The 18,796-nt window shown below is 52.1% G+C and overlaps 7 protein-coding genes across 7 annotated transcripts; 2 read left to right on the plus strand and 5 right to left on the minus strand.

The window, feature by feature from the left end:
• Window positions 1–1,361: 1,361 nt before the first annotated feature.
• Window positions 1,362–3,270, minus strand: N7539_009080 (putative spindle poison sensitivity protein Scp3; the record flags this gene model as incomplete). The annotated part of the gene is made up of 3 exons (XM_056938675.1): window positions 1,362–2,723; window positions 2,831–2,952; window positions 3,108–3,270. 3 exons carry the CDS (start codon window positions 3,268–3,270, stop codon window positions 1,362–1,364), a joined length of 1,647 nt encoding a protein of 548 aa, XP_056786052.1.
• Window positions 3,271–4,562: 1,292 nt separating this feature from the next.
• N7539_009081 (uncharacterized protein) lies at window positions 4,563–5,834 on the minus strand (the record flags this gene model as incomplete). Its single annotated transcript, XM_056938676.1, has 4 exons — window positions 4,563–4,607; window positions 4,652–5,076; window positions 5,216–5,317; window positions 5,783–5,834. 4 exons carry the CDS (start codon window positions 5,832–5,834, stop codon window positions 4,563–4,565), a joined length of 624 nt encoding a protein of 207 aa, XP_056786053.1.
• Window positions 5,835–6,860: 1,026 nt separating this feature from the next.
• N7539_009082 (uncharacterized protein) lies at window positions 6,861–7,292 on the minus strand (the record flags this gene model as incomplete). Its single annotated transcript, XM_056938677.1, has 1 exon — window positions 6,861–7,292. One exon carries the CDS (start codon window positions 7,290–7,292, stop codon window positions 6,861–6,863), a length of 432 nt encoding a protein of 143 aa, XP_056786054.1.
• Window positions 7,293–7,304: 12 nt separating this feature from the next.
• N7539_009083 (uncharacterized protein) lies at window positions 7,305–9,219 on the minus strand (the record flags this gene model as incomplete). Its single annotated transcript, XM_056938678.1, has 3 exons — window positions 7,305–8,204; window positions 8,278–8,397; window positions 8,488–9,219. 3 exons carry the CDS (start codon window positions 9,217–9,219, stop codon window positions 7,305–7,307), a joined length of 1,752 nt encoding a protein of 583 aa, XP_056786055.1.
• Window positions 9,220–11,491: 2,272 nt separating this feature from the next.
• Window positions 11,492–14,769, plus strand: chl1 (DNA helicase; the record flags this gene model as incomplete). The annotated part of the gene is made up of 8 exons (XM_056938679.1): window positions 11,492–11,624; window positions 11,739–11,743; window positions 11,924–12,014; window positions 12,063–12,280; window positions 12,352–12,996; window positions 13,104–13,733; window positions 13,818–13,988; window positions 14,068–14,769. 8 exons carry the CDS (start codon window positions 11,492–11,494, stop codon window positions 14,767–14,769), a joined length of 2,595 nt encoding a protein of 864 aa, XP_056786056.1.
• A 610-nt stretch (window positions 14,770–15,379) lies between these two features.
• N7539_009085 (60S ribosomal protein uL15) lies at window positions 15,380–16,392 on the plus strand (the record flags this gene model as incomplete). Its single annotated transcript, XM_056938680.1, has 3 exons — window positions 15,380–15,411; window positions 15,668–15,866; window positions 16,174–16,392. The coding sequence occupies 3 exons, from the start codon at window positions 15,380–15,382 to the stop codon at window positions 16,390–16,392; spliced, it is 450 nt and encodes a 149-aa protein (XP_056786057.1).
• A 720-nt stretch (window positions 16,393–17,112) lies between these two features.
• Window positions 17,113–18,338, minus strand: N7539_009086 (uncharacterized protein; the record flags this gene model as incomplete). The annotated part of the gene is made up of 2 exons (XM_056938681.1): window positions 17,113–17,837; window positions 17,966–18,338. 2 exons carry the CDS (start codon window positions 18,336–18,338, stop codon window positions 17,113–17,115), a joined length of 1,098 nt encoding a protein of 365 aa, XP_056786058.1.
• Window positions 18,339–18,796: the final 458 nt, after the last annotated feature.

Here is an 18,796-nt window from a genome sequence, read left to right on the forward strand (position 1 = left end):
CCATCTTTACAGTAAAACTCTAAGGTGCAGAGTCGGTGGCGGTTAGAGAGCACACATTAACCTCCATACCTCATCTATCCAATTAGCCAGTATCCCAACAAATCCCGAAGCATATATAATACATGGACGTGATATGCTATGATCTCACACCTCAGAAGCAAGAGCCATGATCCGACAAAAAGCAGGAACCCGCTCGAATCTCGGCCCTGTGAAGAAGAACACAGCAAGACGAGTCCACGGCAAATACTACCTAGTACCTGGTAAGACTCTCCATAGAGTATCCACTATCCAGTGATATACCGGGGAAGGTTCCTTGCGCACGATGTCGCAGACTCAGTGCATTCCAGGCGGGAGGGAAGGACTGATGGATCTTATTTCAGGGAGGGTGGGTGCGTGGACGTGCTCAGTTGGAAGGAGCCAGGCCGTAAAGTACTTGATACTTAATACTGGGTCAGTGGGTACTGTGGAAGTGTAGAGAAAAAGTCACCAAAATTGGTAAAAGCAAGATCTGATTAAGATAATCATTTGTCAGGGTGTGATATAAAGTAGAATTCTAGATGTGTATAGCCATGCGTGTGATTTCTTCTTTTGGAGGGAGGTGAAATGGCAGGTCGCAAGTATTGAGACCCGGGGTGGGAACAGGACAGGACTGAAAGGGAAGGAAAAGAAAAGGAAAGAAAAGGGAGTTTCGTAAAATTTCGATTCGAATGGCAAAGCAGACGATGAGGCTTGAAAACCAAAGTACAATGTCTTGAAACATGTTGATGCTGATGGACTGTATTGAGAGACAAGTCTCAAAACCATCAGTCATTCCATATAAACGTGTAGAAGAGAGTGTGAAATGGGGGATTTGGATCCGTCGAGTATGTAAGTTCAACCTGAAGCGAGGAGAAAACGAAGGGGAAAGTGAAAAACAAAAGAGAAAGAAAAGGCGCACTTTTTGAATATTCCGTGATATTTTGACGCTCCGTGATGCCGAGTATGTTTTCTCAAAATCATTGAGTCATTGAGATTTGAGAGGGAGAGAAGAAGAAAAAGTGACAGAGGTGTAGGGGGAAAGAAGAGTAAAGGGAAATAACAAGAACGCCAATGACCAGACCAGACCATTTGGTCTCTTTTTTTTTCCATGAGAAATCGACTTTGTCAATACAAAACGGAGGCCTGCCTGTGCCCAGGGTGCGATGTAAACGAAGAAAAGGGGAACGAATATGGTGTGGAAACGCCAGACAGCAGTTGCCAACCCACTATTGGTAACAAGACATTACAACCCGGTCGAGGTTCGGAGGTGGGGGGGGGGAGGGGTGGGTAAAAGGCACGAATGGAACAAGAGGAGCGATTCAAGAGTCGTTTGAAACTTCTCTTTACGAAGGGCTGCTGCGCTTGTTGCCCTCTTCTTCTTCCATGGAAAAGACGAGATCACTTGGTTCCTCTTCCTCGATCTTGCTTGTCGTTGAGGACAAGTTGCGATCTAGACGACCCGGAGTGTTAGAAGCACGGCGGACGGCACCTGGGTGAAGAGAAAACCCACTAAGCTGCTCGGAGATCATCGACATGGAACCCTGGCGTCCAGGACTGGAAACTAACGGCGATCCCTCGTACAAAGTGCGACTACCAATCGGGCCCAAGCTGGGGCTACCGATGGGGTTCAAGGAGGATTCACGCAGAGGTGAACCGATATGTGGGAAAGACGAGCCGATGGCCCCGTCCTCTTTGCTCTGTCGTTGCTTGGCAAAGAGAGCCCCGAATCGCGACGGGCTGGAGGCAAGCGGAGATCCGTTCTTTGAGAAGCTCGTGCTAGCCATGCCGAGGCCGCTTACGTCCCGGTGGCTGGAGCTGATGGGATCGTGGTCGGTTCGCGAAAGACGTCGCAACTTCTCCTGAGGCGTGAGAACATCGTCATGCAAGTTCATAGGCAGATAATCCTCCTCCATCGGGAAATTCTCATCCCAATCATCGAGTCCCATGGGACGAGGCACACTCGCAGAGAGCATGCGAGGCTTCACGGGCCGAGAAGAGTGCAAGAATCGGTGGCTCGTCGCATCCTCGGGAGCGGGAGGAGAAGAACCGATGTTGAAGGATGGCTTGCGAAGGTCCGCATAGCTGATCTCACGAGTGCTACGGAATGGATCCATGTAGCCGAGTCGCTGAGCCGGGGGGGACGCCAAGTCCAATCCGAACTTCGAGGGAACCGACGCAGCCACCGGACCATAGCGAGCTGCGTGTGAGATCCCCTGGCTATCGAAAGATGCGGGAAGGGGCGCATCCAATGCGGTCAAGTGGCGGGCGCTGGGTGACATGGGCAGTCGCGGATCATCGATGGGGGAGCCGTACTTGGAGCCGACGGGAGACGCCAGGCCGGTATCAATGGTCGGGATGCCATCGTAGGGAGTCTGGGACTGCCCAACTTGCTGCGACTGCTGCTGCTGCTGCTGGTGCTGGTGCTGTTGCTGTTGCTGCTGGGCGGGGACAAAACCTGACTCATCTTGCACGGGCATCTGCTGAGGGTATCGGGGGTCGGGACCGTTCATGCGCTGCTGCGAAAGGACGGAATTGGTCAAGGCCGAGTCCTGATTCACATAGGCCTGAGGGTTGACACGGCCGCCGAGGTTCAAGTGACTGCTCCCACCCATTCCCATCGCACCACCACCGGCACCTCTGTTCACACGGCGACCATCGGGCAAGATATGAGCGAGAGCACATTTGGAGCCGAACTTGCAATTACCCTAACCACGCCAGAGGTAGAAGCGATGGGGATCAGTCTCTTGCAATTTGCGGGCGGGCAGAATATACACCACTGGGACAGGCTCTTCAGCGCCCAAATTGAACATACCTTGGCGAAGTACTTGCAAGGCGCATAGTCGATAGCGGCATCGGTCGAATGCAGGAATGGACAAGCGGGGCCGGCCTGACAGGCACCCTGACGAAAGAATTTGCAGGGAACATGCTTGGTATCTGCAAGTAACCGACAAACAGAGGAGATTAGTATACCGCCTATGATGCCGCCGCAGTAGTTTTGGAAGAAGGAAGGGCAGGGGTGGCAGGAAAGTTGTCATTCTCGAGTCCCACGGGGGGTAGGGTAGCCCCGATCGTCAATCATGATCACATACTCTTATTGCTCGGGTTCGGCGGGCTGCGAGCCATATCGAGATTGGAAGAATTGCGGGAGTGACCGTTGGTGTTCTGCATACCGGAGGGCACCGGCAGAGGTGCACGACCTCTCATATCAGCAGGATTGGAACGAGATGAGGCAGGGCGAGAGGCCGGCAGCATCGCCGATTCAATTCAACCGAGGGGATACGAGGGGATCGAAAGGGCTGGAGGGGCGGTTATCGGAGCCAAGAGGGGAATGAGTCGGAGGCGGGCGGTGTGAATTCTGGAAGCTCCAGACGACGCTGGGACGAAAAAAAGGTACAATTGATGACGGCTCCAAGCCGGATGTCGGATGTCGGAGTTGGTTCTCCGGTGCTGAGTCAAATAAGACGAGAAACCTCGAGAAAGGCTGCAGACTAGAGGTCAACCAACGATTGACAGGAGGAGGACCCGAACGGCGGGTGGATTCAAATGATGAGATCTATAAGAGAATGAGAGGAAGAGGGAGAAAAGGCAATGGGAAAGATGGCCAGGCAGATGATCTCAGGTTACGGCAGAATAGGTTGAAGACAGAGAAACTGCAAAAAGACGAGGAAAGAAGAATGGACAGGGCCTGAGAGAAGACGTTGAAGGATCGTTCATGAAAACTACATTCGAGAGGGTCTTGTCCAGATATCCTCTTTGCCCGTCCATTCTGGTTGGTGATGCAATCTAATCACTTGCCAAAGCGATCCCGCGAACCAACCGCCCCGAAAATGTCTGGTGATGCCCATGTGACCTAGAAAAGAAGACGAACAGTTGGAACGTGGTCGTCTTCTGGCTTGCCTGCATTCTGCAATCTGCTCGCATATCTCCGAGCGAGACGTCCTCCATTGGCTTCTTCCCTGGCCAGGCTTCATACTTCATAGTTAGACTCGGTAGTCAAGAGTCAGGGAGCAAAAAAACGTTGCGAATGATGTCATTGATCACATGGCAGAAAGCGGATACGGAACATCCACCAGAATGACAATCCTCACAGTATGAGAGGTCTATCGAAGATCAAACGGTTCGTGTCGTTCGTCGCGACCATGGTCATCCGCCAGCATTAAGGACACATCATGTCACACATTATGAGAGGAAGTATAAGAGGTTATTAGCGGCAGAATAAGTCGGGTCGAGTCGAGCCCGATGTCGAATCCAAGTCGTGCAGTCCGCGCAATCTGCGTTCTGCATTCTGCATTCTGCAGTTCGCTTCGCCCGAGCTGCAAATCATAGTCGAATTTGAGAGTACGAAATAGCATAAAACGAGGACCGAGTGGACCTGCATCGACCCGAGCCATGTATCTCCGCCAGGCGCAATCGTCGGTGCTAAATGTTTATTGGACTTCGCCTTCCAGGCCCAGAGTTTCCTATGGCGAAGGTTTTGCCTGTGGTCAGCCAGATCCCTGAAGCCTTGACAATTTTGCATGCAGTACTATGCACGATGTGAATCTTCAGGGTACATTCGAAAAGAACAACGAGCAAGAATAGACACTTTCCTGAAAAATGAAATCAGTAACATCCCAAGATAGAAATCACTTACCCAAAGCTCTGCAGCAGTAGCAACGCCCTCCGGTAAAACTTCCGAACAGGACTCCCACAACTCCCGGCAGATGCGGCGGCGCAAACGAGCGTGCCGCTGCCATTGGGTCCAGTCCCGCTCCAGTTGGGCACGTGCCGTAGGCGAGATCTGAGGCTGATGATCGTCGCCGCCGTCGGAGCGGTTTTCGTGAACACGTGCCTGAGCGGCATCCCGTTCCATCCCCAACTGGCGAATTTCCTCGCGAAGAGCCGAGAGGCGCGGTTTGGCTTGGAGGGTCGCCAAGGCCGTGCGAGCCTTCTTCTCATTTGCCTTGATAATAGAGAGCTCCTCTTGAAGCGTTGTGATCTCCTGAACTAGTGCGGTGAGGAGCTCGGGGCTCGCGGGGTCGGATGACTTTTGTAGAGCATGGTAGACGATTTGTTTTCCTTGGAACAAGCAACAAACAGAAAGTGGAGGACCGTATCAGCTGTGGCTACCAATCCATGAAAAGCGTGCGTCCTAGCTGCGCACGAGCTCGGCCATACAAGCAAGGTGCAGCAGAACGACGATAGATGAGATACCCACCGGCAGTGCGCCCTTCAATTTCACCTTTTTGATGTAAATCCTTCAAAATCTTGCCAGCTTGCGCTAGCCAGACAGTCTCTGTCAGCTTTGCTGAATTCTGCACTGGTATGGCTCACAAGCACAGGAAGTGTACCTTTGTTCACTTTGTTGTGCAGATTCGCCGAGACCTCGATAGCCTGTGGGCAGATGCGCGGTAAATCATCTCGTCAGCAATGACATCCAGCCTTGCCTGGGTTACACAAGGAGTTGTCGAAACATCTCAATACCGAGTAAGGACGACTTTTAAAGTCAGTGCTAGATTCATTGAAAATCTTTGGGCCTAACAACATACTTTTGTTCTCCTGGAGTAGACGCGCACCGGTCAGTTGCCGTCAGTCAAGGCCCGCATTAGCCTCCTCCATCGCTCAGCCATGTGGGAGAGAGAGGGGGATGAGAGAAAGACAAAATGGCGATTAGTACTGTACTAACGCAAATAGTCCAGTATCAAAGAAGCATCTAAGTTAGGGATCCTTAGTATGTGATCTTCAGGTAAATACGAGGCAATTGAGCGTCTTGGGATCGACATACCGTCAGTTTCTGCCGAGTTGCCTTTTGTTTCCTTTTCCTTGCGAGGTGCCATCGCATGTGTCAGAAACGCGGAAGACGATTGAAGGATCAGAAGAGACAGTTTTTTCAAGACGGACAGGGATGCAGAGAGCGGAGTACGAAGAAGATAAGGAAGATGAGAGGGGATATTACGATGAAGCTAGGAGAGGTCGGGTTGGGATGGGAGGGGGGGGGGGGGGGGGGGGGGGTGGGTTGGATGTCACTGGGTCTGGTACATGTGCTTAGTGAACGAACTACCGTACTTGGTACTAACCACTAAATAGTAACTGATACCTCTTACCAGATACGCCGTGACTTTGGTAGAGGAGGTTCATAGGAGACTAAGGTAACCATTATTGTGCGTACATCAGGAAACCGCTTCGTCTTCATAAGGAGGCCATGCCGGTCCCTCATTCTGATGCATTTGCGTATATGTTTTATTGTACATTTGAGACAGCAACGAGAGATGCTGTCGCGGAACATTGTGACCAGGTTCAGGATTAAGTTCCAATGAGAAGAGATCAACTACCCTGCCGTCCATATACCAGAAGTTGAGCAAAGAAAGAGACATTGACCAATTTTACCTCTCGGAACACCAACGCAAGCCGTAACGAGGACAAGGGGCCTCATTGTGATACAAGACTCCGGATTTAAGTGTGCAGGTTTCAGATGAAGCTAGTACCATAGAAGCTGAGATGCACGAGAACGCTGCAAATGGGGCGAGAGAAATGATCATGGAAAAGGAAGAGAAACATAACCGGCCTTGGACACGTATCGCAAGTCCATCGCGGTCGTAGACGAAGAAGGATCACACAAATATGAGATTTGTGCGAGAAGAACAAACACGAGATACGAAGGGCTGTGAGAAGAGGAAAGGGGAAAAGGGGGGTATCAATTCACATCACAACCTGAAGGAGGAAAGGTGAGTTAGCATCCACGCTCATAAGGCGACTCAGCGACGTGCTCAATTCAAGCAGCTTGCAAGTCTACGAGTGTCAAAAAAGCCAAAGGAAAGCTTACACAATCATTGTCGTTCTTCACAGAAGGTACGCCCATTTCCTCAAAGGTCTTGGGTCCTTTGGATGGTGGCGCGGCAGGCTTGGGCTTGGACGGCTGCTGCTGCTGCTGCTGTGGCTGCTGCGGGAGCGGACCCGCTGGTGGCTGGGGTGTCGAGGCACCGGAGCCATGAGATGGTTGCCGAGATTCGCTCCGCGGGGGAAGTGGCCAGATGCCGGCGAACCTCCAGGTCGTGGTGAAGCTTGATCATGAGAAGGAGGCAATGAGCCAGGGCCATGACCCGGACCGGATACAGGGGTCCGCACGGGCTTTCGCTCCGGGGGAGCATTGGCTCCCTCGAGGCGCGTAGGACGACGGCGATCTGGCCCTGGGGATGGAATAGGGGCTGAGTATCCGATATCCAGTCGAGGGGCGGAAGCACTATTGGGGCTGGTATGATTGACAGACTGAGGGCTGACGGGGCCACTGTTACCATGCTGGCGGTAGTTCATGGGATGACCACCGGGACCGCCAGGGGAACCACCGGGGCCAGTGGGCGGATACATAGCACCACGACCCCCAGGTCCAGGAGGTCCATGTGGCCCAGGGGGACCACCATATCCAGGTCCTGGCGGTCCGGTCTTTTGACGCAGGTTTGGATTGACTCCAAAAGCTGAGCTGGGCCGAGGATCAGGCATAGGGTAATTCGGCTGGCCGGGGGCCGTGGCCGAGCAGAAGAAGCCCGTCCGGCATAAGCGGCCGAGCTACTAGGCTGGTCATTCAGGCTCATGCGTGAAGGGTCGGGCATTTCGATCTGCTCTGGAGTCGAATCCAGCGATGGTCCACGCTGATGCGCATATCGTGTCGATTTGATTCGTGACACGGCAAGTCTTTCATGATCCTTACGCGAAAGAGTTTTGGATCGAGAAATGCTGTCAATGCGCCCAGAAGCGTCTTTGTTACCGCTGGCAGCGGCCTTGGCATACCAACTCCGCGCCTCTCGCAGATCCACCGGGACGAAGATCCCAACCTCATAAAAGTAGCCGAGGGCAAACTCGGCAGTTGGAAGACCACTCTGTGCGGCACGTTGGGCGTACCCAAAGGCCAACTCGTCATTCTTCTCAAAGACCCCGTCGTGGCCGCAGAGGAACCATTTGCTGATCGCCATCTCCGCCTCGGGTTCTCCCTGTCGTGCGGCGAGCGCATTATAGTGTAGGGACAACGCGGGGTTGAAGTCACATTGCAGCTGGCAAAGCTCGTATGCGGCACCCATCTTGACCTGAGCCTTGGCGAATCCATGGTATGCGGCTTTCTCAATGTTGACTCGGGCAACATTTGGATCACGAGTCAGGAAGGACTCGGGAACACTAACTTGGGGCAGCTCTCCAGCCAGCAACATGCCATAGACCTGAAAATTTTCAGTGCTGGTCAGAGAAGATTCAATATCACCAAGAACCGAGAATTGCCAGAATTCAACGTACGTAGGCACCCTGCGGCGCGTTTTGGTCGCAGGATTGCGCAGCCAGTCTAATATACTCCAGGCCTTTTCGGTAGTCCTGGCGTTGGCCATGCTGTCCGAGGAGAATCATCATGCCCAGCCGCTGTAGAGGTCGTTAGCATCAATCGGAGAAATGTTTCGGTCCCGTGGGAGACGCGCCACACTATCTACGCGGCAGTCCAGAGGCACGTACATAATAAGAAGCCGAGTCCGCCATGGCCACACCACGCTCGTAGTGTCGAATGGCCTTGTCGGGCTCTCCCGAACTCTCAAATTGCATACCGATCCGGTACTCGGCGCGCGCGTATCCCTTCTCCGCGGCGCGCGTGTAGGCTCGGAACGCATCCTTGCGATCAATGCGATAGCCGAATTTACCAAACTCGAGCCACATGCCCTTGATGAATTCAGCTTTCGGATGTTGCTGCCCCGCCAAGAAGTTGACGATATTCATCGCGTCGGTTCGTAATTGCCGCTCGATCTGAGGGGTATTGGGTCGAGGCGGTTGGATGGTAGACAGGCGCGCCTCATTCTGCGCCGCCACTTCGACAAAAGCCAGCGCATCCTGAGCCCATGCCAATTGCATCTCCGGATCGGTCGTGGAGAGCACCGCCATTCGAGCGCGTTCCAGATTGGCTTCACGCTGCTCATCGGTCGGGGGCACGTTCGGCGGAGGATTCCGCAACACGGGGAACGGGGAGAAATTGGGATGGTCCATACTGTCGTAGGTGGCCGATTGCGCGTAGGCTCCATGGTCATGGGTCTGCGCCTGCTGCGGCTGGCTATGCACCGTGGAGGACGTACGCTCTGGAAATTGATTTCGCGAGGCGAACTGCGCGGGCGACTGCGGCTGGGCGCGGCGAGCATCATAGGTGCTGTGTTCCATCTGGGCAATGTTGTCTTGCATGTTTTCAGGGACCTCCGGCATCACCCTGCGTAGATGAGTTAACACACGAACCCGCGGCATCGTCGCTGCGACAAGCCAGTCTCGATCGGTTCTTGCGCGGATTGATTGTCGCGACACTTGAAGATCGGAGGGGAGGAATCGCACCTCTGCGGAGATGGGGAAATGACCTCTGGCATGTAGAAATCGTCCTTCCCCCCTGGATACCAAGTGGCCCCCAGGCCCGGCTGAGCTGGGCTTTGACTGTAACCTTGACCATGACCGTGACTGTGACTATGACCATGGCCATATTCTTGACCAGGACCGTTACCACGACCCTGGCCATAGTTACCGCCGTAGCCCTGGCTCTGGCTCGGATCCTGATATTGATACTGTTGGTGATTCATCTCGTTCGTGTCGGATGACGGTTAAGCAAAGATCAATGGTTCAATTCGACAGACGGGCCACTTTGCGCTCAGACGTGGGGCAACATCCGTTACGCGCGTGGCTTTGGAAGGCGAATAGACGAGTTCAAAGCCCCAAGGTTGGCCACCTGGGGATGAGAGGGGAAATGAAGAGAATGAAAGTCAGAGTCGGGGATGAGAAATGCGGAGGGGAAGGAGGGGAGGTTCAAAAAAGTAGAGTGACGGAGGGGGCAAACGCCAACTTTGGGAGGAGGAGAGGAGGGGGGGGGGGATGGGTCCTTCAGGGGATGAAGGCCAGAGCGTCCGGTCGTTCTTGTTCAGCGAACTCAGCGGGACCGACCTATGGATCTGAACAGGTCATGTTGGTGGAGAAAGGTAGGAAGCTCGGAAGTTTTCATATCATTTCTATTGCTCTACCGCACTGGAGTCTGTAGTCTGTACCAGTTGTGGACTTGCCGTGGAGAGCTGGTGGGACAGGGACAGGGACGGTTGTGTTGTACACACTTACAGGGGCATCCAACATCGTCATCGAGAGGATCATCGTCTCGCGTGGCTATACTGTATTGTTCCTGTTCTCATTTTGCTGAGTGGCGTGCTGACGATTGTCCCAAGACTGCAACGACAAGTGCAAGTTCGAGCTTGCAACGAAGGGTATCATATTATACCCCGTGATCCACTCCAGTCCTTTATTTGGGTAAGGGGCCTTTTGGACGGTGCCAAGGTGTGGGCGTCCTGACGACCCGAGCCTACCGCAACTGCCGATGTACTCAGTTACTCACTGATAGTACTACTACTCAATACTCAGTACTCAGTGTCTACTGTCTACGAGATTGTCTACGCAATTCTACCTAAATTCTAAGAATACGCATGTAAATTGTCATATGTATTATGTATTATGTGGTAGTACCAGTCAGGGATGTACATACAGAACATATTGTCGTCCTCCTATTTGTTTAGACCGTCAACTCACGCTTAGATGGTGGAGTTCAAATTGAAGATGTCTTACCCGTTCGGACTGCATGAGCGTGTCAAGGCCAGTCTCCGATTTCGGGAGGTCGAACTCGCGTATAAACTACGATATGGAGTGCGGAGTGCGGACTACATACATAAGACATACTGCCAAATGGTCAACCATATGATATGTGGACAAGAATGTGTCCGTCCCCTGGAAGCTCAGCGTAGCCGATGACTACGTCTTGTACAGTAGTAAACAGTACTAGTAGGGTCGGGGAACACAAGGCAGATCAACTCGTGTGCGCTACAGTTCCCTGTTCAGTAGGATTTCCTCTCTCGTGTTCGTGTTCTCGGTGTTTTGCTCCACTCGAGTATAGCTCGAGAACTTTGATCTCCCGTGATGACGGTGATCGGTCACCGGGTGTGCATTTTACAGTACTGTACGATGTGCCCGTAACTTGAATGGTTTTAGAACTCAATCACGCATTCGGAGTCAAGTGTCAGTACCACGGTTATGGATGCAGGGGTCACAACCATTTGAGATTGATGAGACTTTTTAATGAATCGATCTTCTGCCTTGAAGGTGTCCCTTCCTCCCTGTCAGCCTCCGCTCTGTTAGCCCTCTGCCACCTGCAGGTGCTGGACGGCTGGGCGCTGGTACTGGTAGCCTGGTAAGGTTAGGTCGTACCATACAAAAAGTGGGAGCTCTCTCCCCGCCAAGCCACAAGGTTATTTTTACAACAGCCGCGTCGGCTTCCAGAAAAAGCCTTACCCGCGCGGCCTGGCGGATTTCTCGCGTATCCGGAACAGGCGTTTTGATCCAGTCGACAGTTCAATCGGCAGACTGGTCACTGGACCAGGTCCAAGGTTAGGTGTCAAGAGTCAAGACAGCTGCAGCGCTGCTGACTTGGGGCTGTGCATCGCCCTCACTGCCGCAGATGGCGTCCAGTCCTCGGGTGTCACGGGATTTCCATCATCCCTTTACGCCATATGAGATTCAGCTCCAGTTTATGGAGGCTCTTTATGGCTGCCTGGAGGACGGAAAAGTCGGCGTCTTCGAGTCCCCCACCGGTACGCGCTCAGCCCCCCCATTCTGCTGCCCGAACCGCCCAACAATACGTCAGATAGAGAACCCAGGTTCCATTCTGGCTGCATGATTTTCGATCTGACACTCAACCGCTGCAGGTACGGTAAGTTGCTCGACTCCACCGTTGCATTCCCAGCTGGGACGACGGACGGAATATGCTCAAAATAGCATGATCGGCCCCCAAAGGCAGGCCCCTTTCATTGATCTTGTCCCCGGTTCTCGTCAATGGGGTTTGTATGATCCAAGTTGATCACCGACTAAGGCCTCCATCGTGACTTGGTAGGGTAAATCATTAAGTCTCATCTGCGGGTCACTCACCTGGCTGCGAGACCACAGACGCAAGGCATTCCAGGAATCCTTGGATCAGGCAGGGTGTATGTGAAACCTCGTCTTGTTGTGCACTGTTTATTTTGTATCTCCAGTCGTACATTCTGTCAGCGCAACGTCTGACGCTGAAGTCTGTGCAAATCTAGGCGATGATAGCGAACCTGACTGGATGGTGGAATTCGCCAAGAAGGAGTCGCGGCGATCGATTGTCGAGAAACGACAAGAATTCGAATCACGATTGGCCAAGATCAAAAGCGACGAGGAACGGTTGAAGCAAGCCTCGGCGACGCAAGACCGACCACGCAAGAAACAGGTGGGAGGCTGTCATTTCCGCGTAAATCTCCATTTTTGGTGAGATGCACGCTAACGTGAAGGATAAATCAGCGACTAGAGGAACAGAATGTACAAGCCACTCTTCACGAGGACGAAGAACATTACGTCCTTGATGACTATGACAGCGACGCAGAGGATCGCAAAGGTACAAGTCAGCTAGGCGGCTTGGAGGGCCTGTCGGCTGGCACACTGGCACTGCTTGAAAAGTTCAAAGGCAATTTTGCGACCCAACGGAATGAGGAAGATGAAGCGGACGACACCGTCAAGATCTTCTACTGCTCACGAACGCATTCTCAGCTGAGCCAATTCGCAGGTGAACTGCGTCGAGTAACATTTCCGTCAAGCATACCGCCGGAGACGGGACAAGATGCCAAGGGAGATGGGCAGTCCGAGCTCGACGAAGCGATCAAGCATCTCTCCTTGGGATCGAGGAAGAACCTTTGTATCAATCCCAAAGTCCGAAGCCTGGAGAATAGCACAGCAATCAACGAGCGCTGCTTGGACCTGCAACAACCCGGCGTAGCTGCCGACAAGAAGTGTTCTTTTCTGCCTACCAAGGATGACGACGCCGTGCTTCTCGAATTCCGGGATCGTGCTCTTGCAACTGTGAAGGATATTGAGGACATTGGCAAAGTGGGCAAAGAGGTTGGCATTTGTCCATACTATGCCTCACGATCAGTCATCAAGTTTAGCGAAGTGAGTGAACCCTCCACATATCCGCGGGTAGGCAAGTTGTTGGACCTCGCTCATTCGAGCTTCTTTACCAGGTTGTAACCCTACCATATCCTTTACTTCTCCAACAGTCTGCTCGCGAGGCCCTCAATCTGTCCGTCAAGGGCCATGTTGTGATCATCGATGAAGCTCACAATTTGATGGATGCCATCGCGGGTATTCATTCGGTAACCGTGTCGTTGTCTCAACTACAGACATCAATAACCCAGTTAACAACCTACGCGCGAAAATTCAAGAATCGGCTCAAGGGAAAGAATCGCAACTATGTTGCCCAGGTGATCCGCCTGATTAGTTCTATTGCGCGCCATTTGCATGAAATACAACAGCAAAAGGGCCCTGCTGAGGGTTCAATCAAAATTTCCGATCTCATGGCAGGCAAGGGCGTGGACCAAATCAACCCTTACAAGCTTTCTCGATATCTTCAAGAGAGCAAGCTAGCGCGCAAAGTGGATGGTTACGTGGAATCGTCTCAGGAATCGCAAGGCACGAAAGAAAAGAGTCGCTCCACGGTGCCTGTCTTGTTCCATATTCAGAGTTTCCTGTTGCCCTTGATGAACCCTTCAGAGGAAGGAAGACTATTTTTTCTAAAGGAGAAGAACGACATACAGCTGAAATACATGCTCCTTGATCCTACTAATCACTTCAAGGAAATTGTGGAAAATGCACGAGCTGTCGTCTTGGCTGGTGGAACAATGTCCCCGGTATGTCATCGGTGATGCGAACTGGCATGATCGCTCGCTGTAACTCTCGAGAATTTTCCATACTAATGGCGTTTTTATTTGAAGATGTCTGATTACGTGAATCATCTGTTTTCCTATCTTCCGCCTGAACGACTTGAAACTTTCAGCTATGGTCATGTTGTTCCTTCTACAAATCTGGTTGCTCAGTCCCTAACAAAGGGCCTGATGGGCTGTGACTTTGATTTTACCTACGAGGCCCGTAACTCGGAAAAGATGGTGAGTCGTCGCCACAACAGGTTCTAATCAGTCACGGTTGAGTCAGCCCTTCTGATAGCTAACCATGTGACGACTCAAGATAACCGATCTTGGACGAACAATAGCCACCCTCTGCCAAATCATTCCTCACGGCGTTGTTGCCTTTTTCCCCAGCTACGACTATCTAAGCCAAGTTGTCAGCGTCTGGGAAAAGCCAATCCCAAATGGCAACGGCGTCACTCCTCTAAAGCTCATCTCCAACCACAAGAAAATACTCTATGAGTCTCGCGACTCGGCCGTGTCCACGGACACCCTCCTGCAAGAATACACCTCTACCATCTCCGCCGGCCAAGGCGCACTTCTGCTTTCCGTGGTTGGCGGCAAACTCTCTGAAGGAATCAACTTCTCCGACGATCTCGGACGCGGCGTCCTCATGATCGGTCTCCCATTTCCCAATATCCGCAGCGCAGTCTGGCAAGCCAAGATCAAATACATCGAAGAGAAGACTCACAAGCAGCACTCGGGGACGGATGCTGAGAAAAAAGCCAAGGCTGCGGCTGCGGGTCGTGACTTCTATGAGAATGCTTGCATGAGAGCGGTGAACCAGTGTATTGGGCGAGCGATTCGTCATGTCAATGACTATGCGGCCATTGTGATGATTGATCGCCGGTACGAGACACCGAGAATTCAGGGTAAATTACCTGGTTGGATTAAGGGGAGCTTAGTCACGAGTAGCGGCGCTCGGCCTGCGCAGGCGACTGTTCAGCGATTGTCGAGGTTTTTTGCGGAGAAATCAGGGTGATGAACAATTATACATGATTACCTGGACAGTCAGGTTCCATGCGGCCCCTCTGATGTCCAGAAACACGAAGATAATCATTCTTGGAATGAAGATTGGTCACTACTCACTAGACTTGAAATAATTGGTGATCATCGAACTGGGCCACCCTACGGATGAGCAAGTAGATCAAGTAGAGCAAGTGGAGATGAACTCCAATCAGCGAGTTTTCGCCGCGTAGATGTACGACTGTTGCACTGAACTCTCCCTGATTATGCTTGTGAGTCTGCTTGATTTTATCTAATTATGTTTGTTCTAAACTTGTGGAAAAACTGTGAATTGTATCAGACCAAAAAGATTTGCTACAGTATCACGATCAATTGCCCTAAGAGGAGATCCAGTTCGACGCGGCTAGACCCACCACCTTAATTTCCAGAGCGGTGACAGAATCTCCTATCTCCACGTGATCTGCACCAGCCCCAGGGCAGGGTTTGACCCTATCACGGGACAAGCGAATTGCTTAGCGCACAGTCTAGCTTTGCGAGCGTGGATTTCAACATTCGATCCGGTAGTATCACGACCCTTCTCCCCCCTTCAACGCCCAGTCCTTGTCGCCAACACACAACCCGACAAGATGCCTACCCGTTTGTCGAAGACCCGGAAGCAGTGAGTCGATCCTTTTTGTTGTTCTCGCGTCCGTTGCAAAATTGTTCCATGATCGGCGCAAACGAATTCGACATCGCCAGCGCTCGTGCATATCGAATACGATCATTTTCGATCGTTCCGGATACACACACAAAGCACGCACGCACACGCACACGATCAGCGATTCGGTTTCTTTGCGCGATTGGGAGCGAACATACACTTGCAAATCAAACATGCGAAGTCCAGTGTGAGCAAATCACTAATTGTTTCTTTTTAGCCGCGGCCATGTGTCCGCTGGTTACGGTCGTATCGGCAAGCACCGCAAGTCTCCCGGTGGTCGTGGTATGGCCGGTGGTCAGCACCACCACCGTACCAACTTGGACAAGTTCCACCCCGGTTACTTCGGTAAGGTCGGTATGCGTTACTTCCACAAGACTCAGCAGAAGTTCTGGAAGCCCACCATCAACCTCGACAAGGTACGTCAATCAGAGACAGGAGTCAACCAGCCGTTTCAGTGGGGGTGAATGCCAGTGTATGGAACGACCAATCGACATATGCGGGCAGTTGGTATAGGGGGTTCGACGCTTGGAACTATTACGATGCAACACTTCTACGAACCGATTGGGAGCAAGAGGCGGGAAAGAGATTCTGGTCGACTGAATGGCAATCACGAAATGGGTCAAATGCGCGACTTGGATACAAAATGGACCGGCTGGGTGGACTTGAGAGAAGACTCGTTGGTTGTGACTTATCGCTGATTGATCCTTTCTCCCCCGGAAATAGCTCTGGACTCTCGTCCCTGCCGAGAAGCGTGATGCCTACCTGAGCGGCGAGAAGACCGACACCGCCCCCGTCATCGACCTCCTGCCCCTCGGCTACTCCAAGGTCCTCGGCAAGGGCCGTCTCCCCCAGATCCCCATCGTCGTCCGTGCCCGCTACTTCAGCCGCGACGCCGAGCAGAAGATCAAGGAGGCTGGTGGTGTTGTTGAGCTTGTCGCATAAGCGTTGAATCAAATGGTTGAATTTTCTTTTTTTTCTTTCCAACGAAGGCAGACAGGCGGGAGTAAATCAGGGCACAGCGTAGCTCATTGGATTGTGGTCTGCGCTTCGGTCTTGTGGAGGAATCTACCATTTTTTTTCAACGTCTCAAAAAACTCCTGTCGGAGGAGGAGAGACGAGAGAAAATATTGTTCTTTAAAAAAGAAGACCGCCACGAGTCCGAGATGGTCGGTGCCGGGGCGTTTTCAAAAGGAAGAAGGGTTTTTGTGTATGCAAAGCAGCATAGCATGGCCTCCGAATGCCCTTTACGATTTTCACATAAATACCACACGGAGGATTTTTTTCAAAAGTTTCCCCATGCTTTCGATGGAGTGTTCTTTGTTGCTGCGCGAGTCTTCGAGCTATTTTGAGTGTAGTGGATGTAGATATATTCTGGAGTTGAGAATTTGTACGTGATGCACTGGTGGGCTGTCATGTTAGCAAGTTCACTACGCTGCGTTGTATCTGCTATCTATTGCTGGGTTTGAGACTCTGAATATCAGTTTGAGCTACTGTTTTCATTTGGCAGATTATCATCCTTGAGAATCAACTTGATAATCCCAGAATGGACACCTTCCAAGCAATCGCTCTATCATTGGCGATACAAGATTTTTAGGCAAATTTATAACAATCGTTCACATGCAAAGCCAAATCCACGCTCCTTGCAACTGCAGCTCATCCAATTCAAATCTTCGACTCCCGCACCGAACCTCGACGGTTTTTACTCCCCGAACTCGAGGCCAGCGTCTCACTCACAAATCGAACCGCCTCATCAACCATCTTCGGCGTAACCTCATGACCCGCAGACTCATCAATGATATCCTCAAATGTCACACCGCCATCACCAAACCACCCATCAGCAGCAACCGCCTTCTTGAACCAAGTCAAGAAAGCTTCTCCTCGATGATAAGGGACCAGCTTATCAATACCACCGGACAGGTTCAAGATGCGTTTTCCAGTCAACAAGCGCGTCAACAGCGGTTTCAACTCCTTCTTCTGCTCTTCTGTCGGCTCAGGTAAGGCTTTTCCACCCTCACGCGGGAGACCCGTAGAAGTCCCGTCCATGCAGGTCAGCATCAAGCTGGCAGGGTCGTAGCGCTTAACAATGTCTACAAAGGGTGTCGGGAAGGCTTCGGAGCCGAGGATCTCCGCGCCGGGAGGGTCGCTCTTTGTCCATGATGGTAGTTTGGATAATCGGGCTCGGTCGACCATGAGATTGAGATAATCGGGACATCCGATGATGACGACGCCCGCACTCACACGGGGTTCATGAAGAAGACAGCTCCAGGCAGCGTGTCCGCCCAGGGACACGCCTAGTACTAGATTCTCGGTGATCTGGTGTTCGCCGTTGGGAAAGATAAAGGCGGCAAGGTAGTCCATGAGCAGGGAGGTATCACGTGCAGTGCCCTCTGGAATAAACAAGAGTATCGTGACTATCGTCAGCATGGTTTTCCTTTCCGCATATTGCCATACCTCCAAGGTATTGCAATACTCTCGATTTTAGAGCTTGCGAACACAACAAGATCCATCCACTTACGGAAAATAGCAAACATATCCTGCGCGTGTCGAGGATTCCCCTGCCTCCACGCCTCATTCGCCAATGGATCCACCATTCTCGCACCATGATTGCGCTGATCAAACGACACCGCGATGAGTCCCTTTGCCGCCGCTGGGGTCTGGATCTTGCTATTCCAATCATGGATCGTGGCCTCTGCTATCCCAGTCATGCGCGCCTGGGTAGCAAGACGCGGGTGGAGAAGCCATAAGCAGGCAACACTGCTGGTTTGTGAACGGAGCTCGTCGAGACCGTACACCGTGACTGAGATGCCGGCGATGTTGTACACTTTTTGCGACAACGCAGTGGGTTGGGGCCGACCGGCGACGTCGTATGATTTCAATGGGTCTGTCATGGCGAAGAGAATGGGGCAGCAGAAGTGGAAGCGGCAGCGTCAATTGTGTCTGGAGGAGTTGTCCCTTCGAGAAGAAAGGTAAATCGGGTTGTGAGAGTCGACTTGTAGTGTGAGGTTGTACCTACTTCTCCGAGGTTCTCCGTGGACTTGCGGTACTTATGGTGGGGAAGTTCCAGAAGGTGCCCGCTCTGGCTCGGATAACGCAGAGATGCCGAGGCGACTGGATCTACAGGATGCTGCCGCAGAGGCGCATACTGCTTTATCAAGGGTCGGCACTTGGCTATTCTCACCATTCCAATAGAATATAGTTATATAATTCAGTTGATATTTGGCATTTACCACAGACTGCCTATGGGTCTTCTACATGTCCAAAATATATGGAAATACTGGAACTACGCGGGGGGCAGGTGACTGACTAGAAGAAGGTTTGGGCATTCGGCGAGCAGTGATATATCTTC

The sequence above is a fragment of the Penicillium diatomitis genome (assembly GCF_028827545.1).
Source record: "Penicillium diatomitis strain IBT 30728 chromosome Unknown utg000015l_segment0_segment0, whole genome shotgun sequence".
NCBI lineage: Eukaryota > Fungi > Ascomycota > Eurotiomycetes > Eurotiales > Aspergillaceae > Penicillium > Penicillium diatomitis.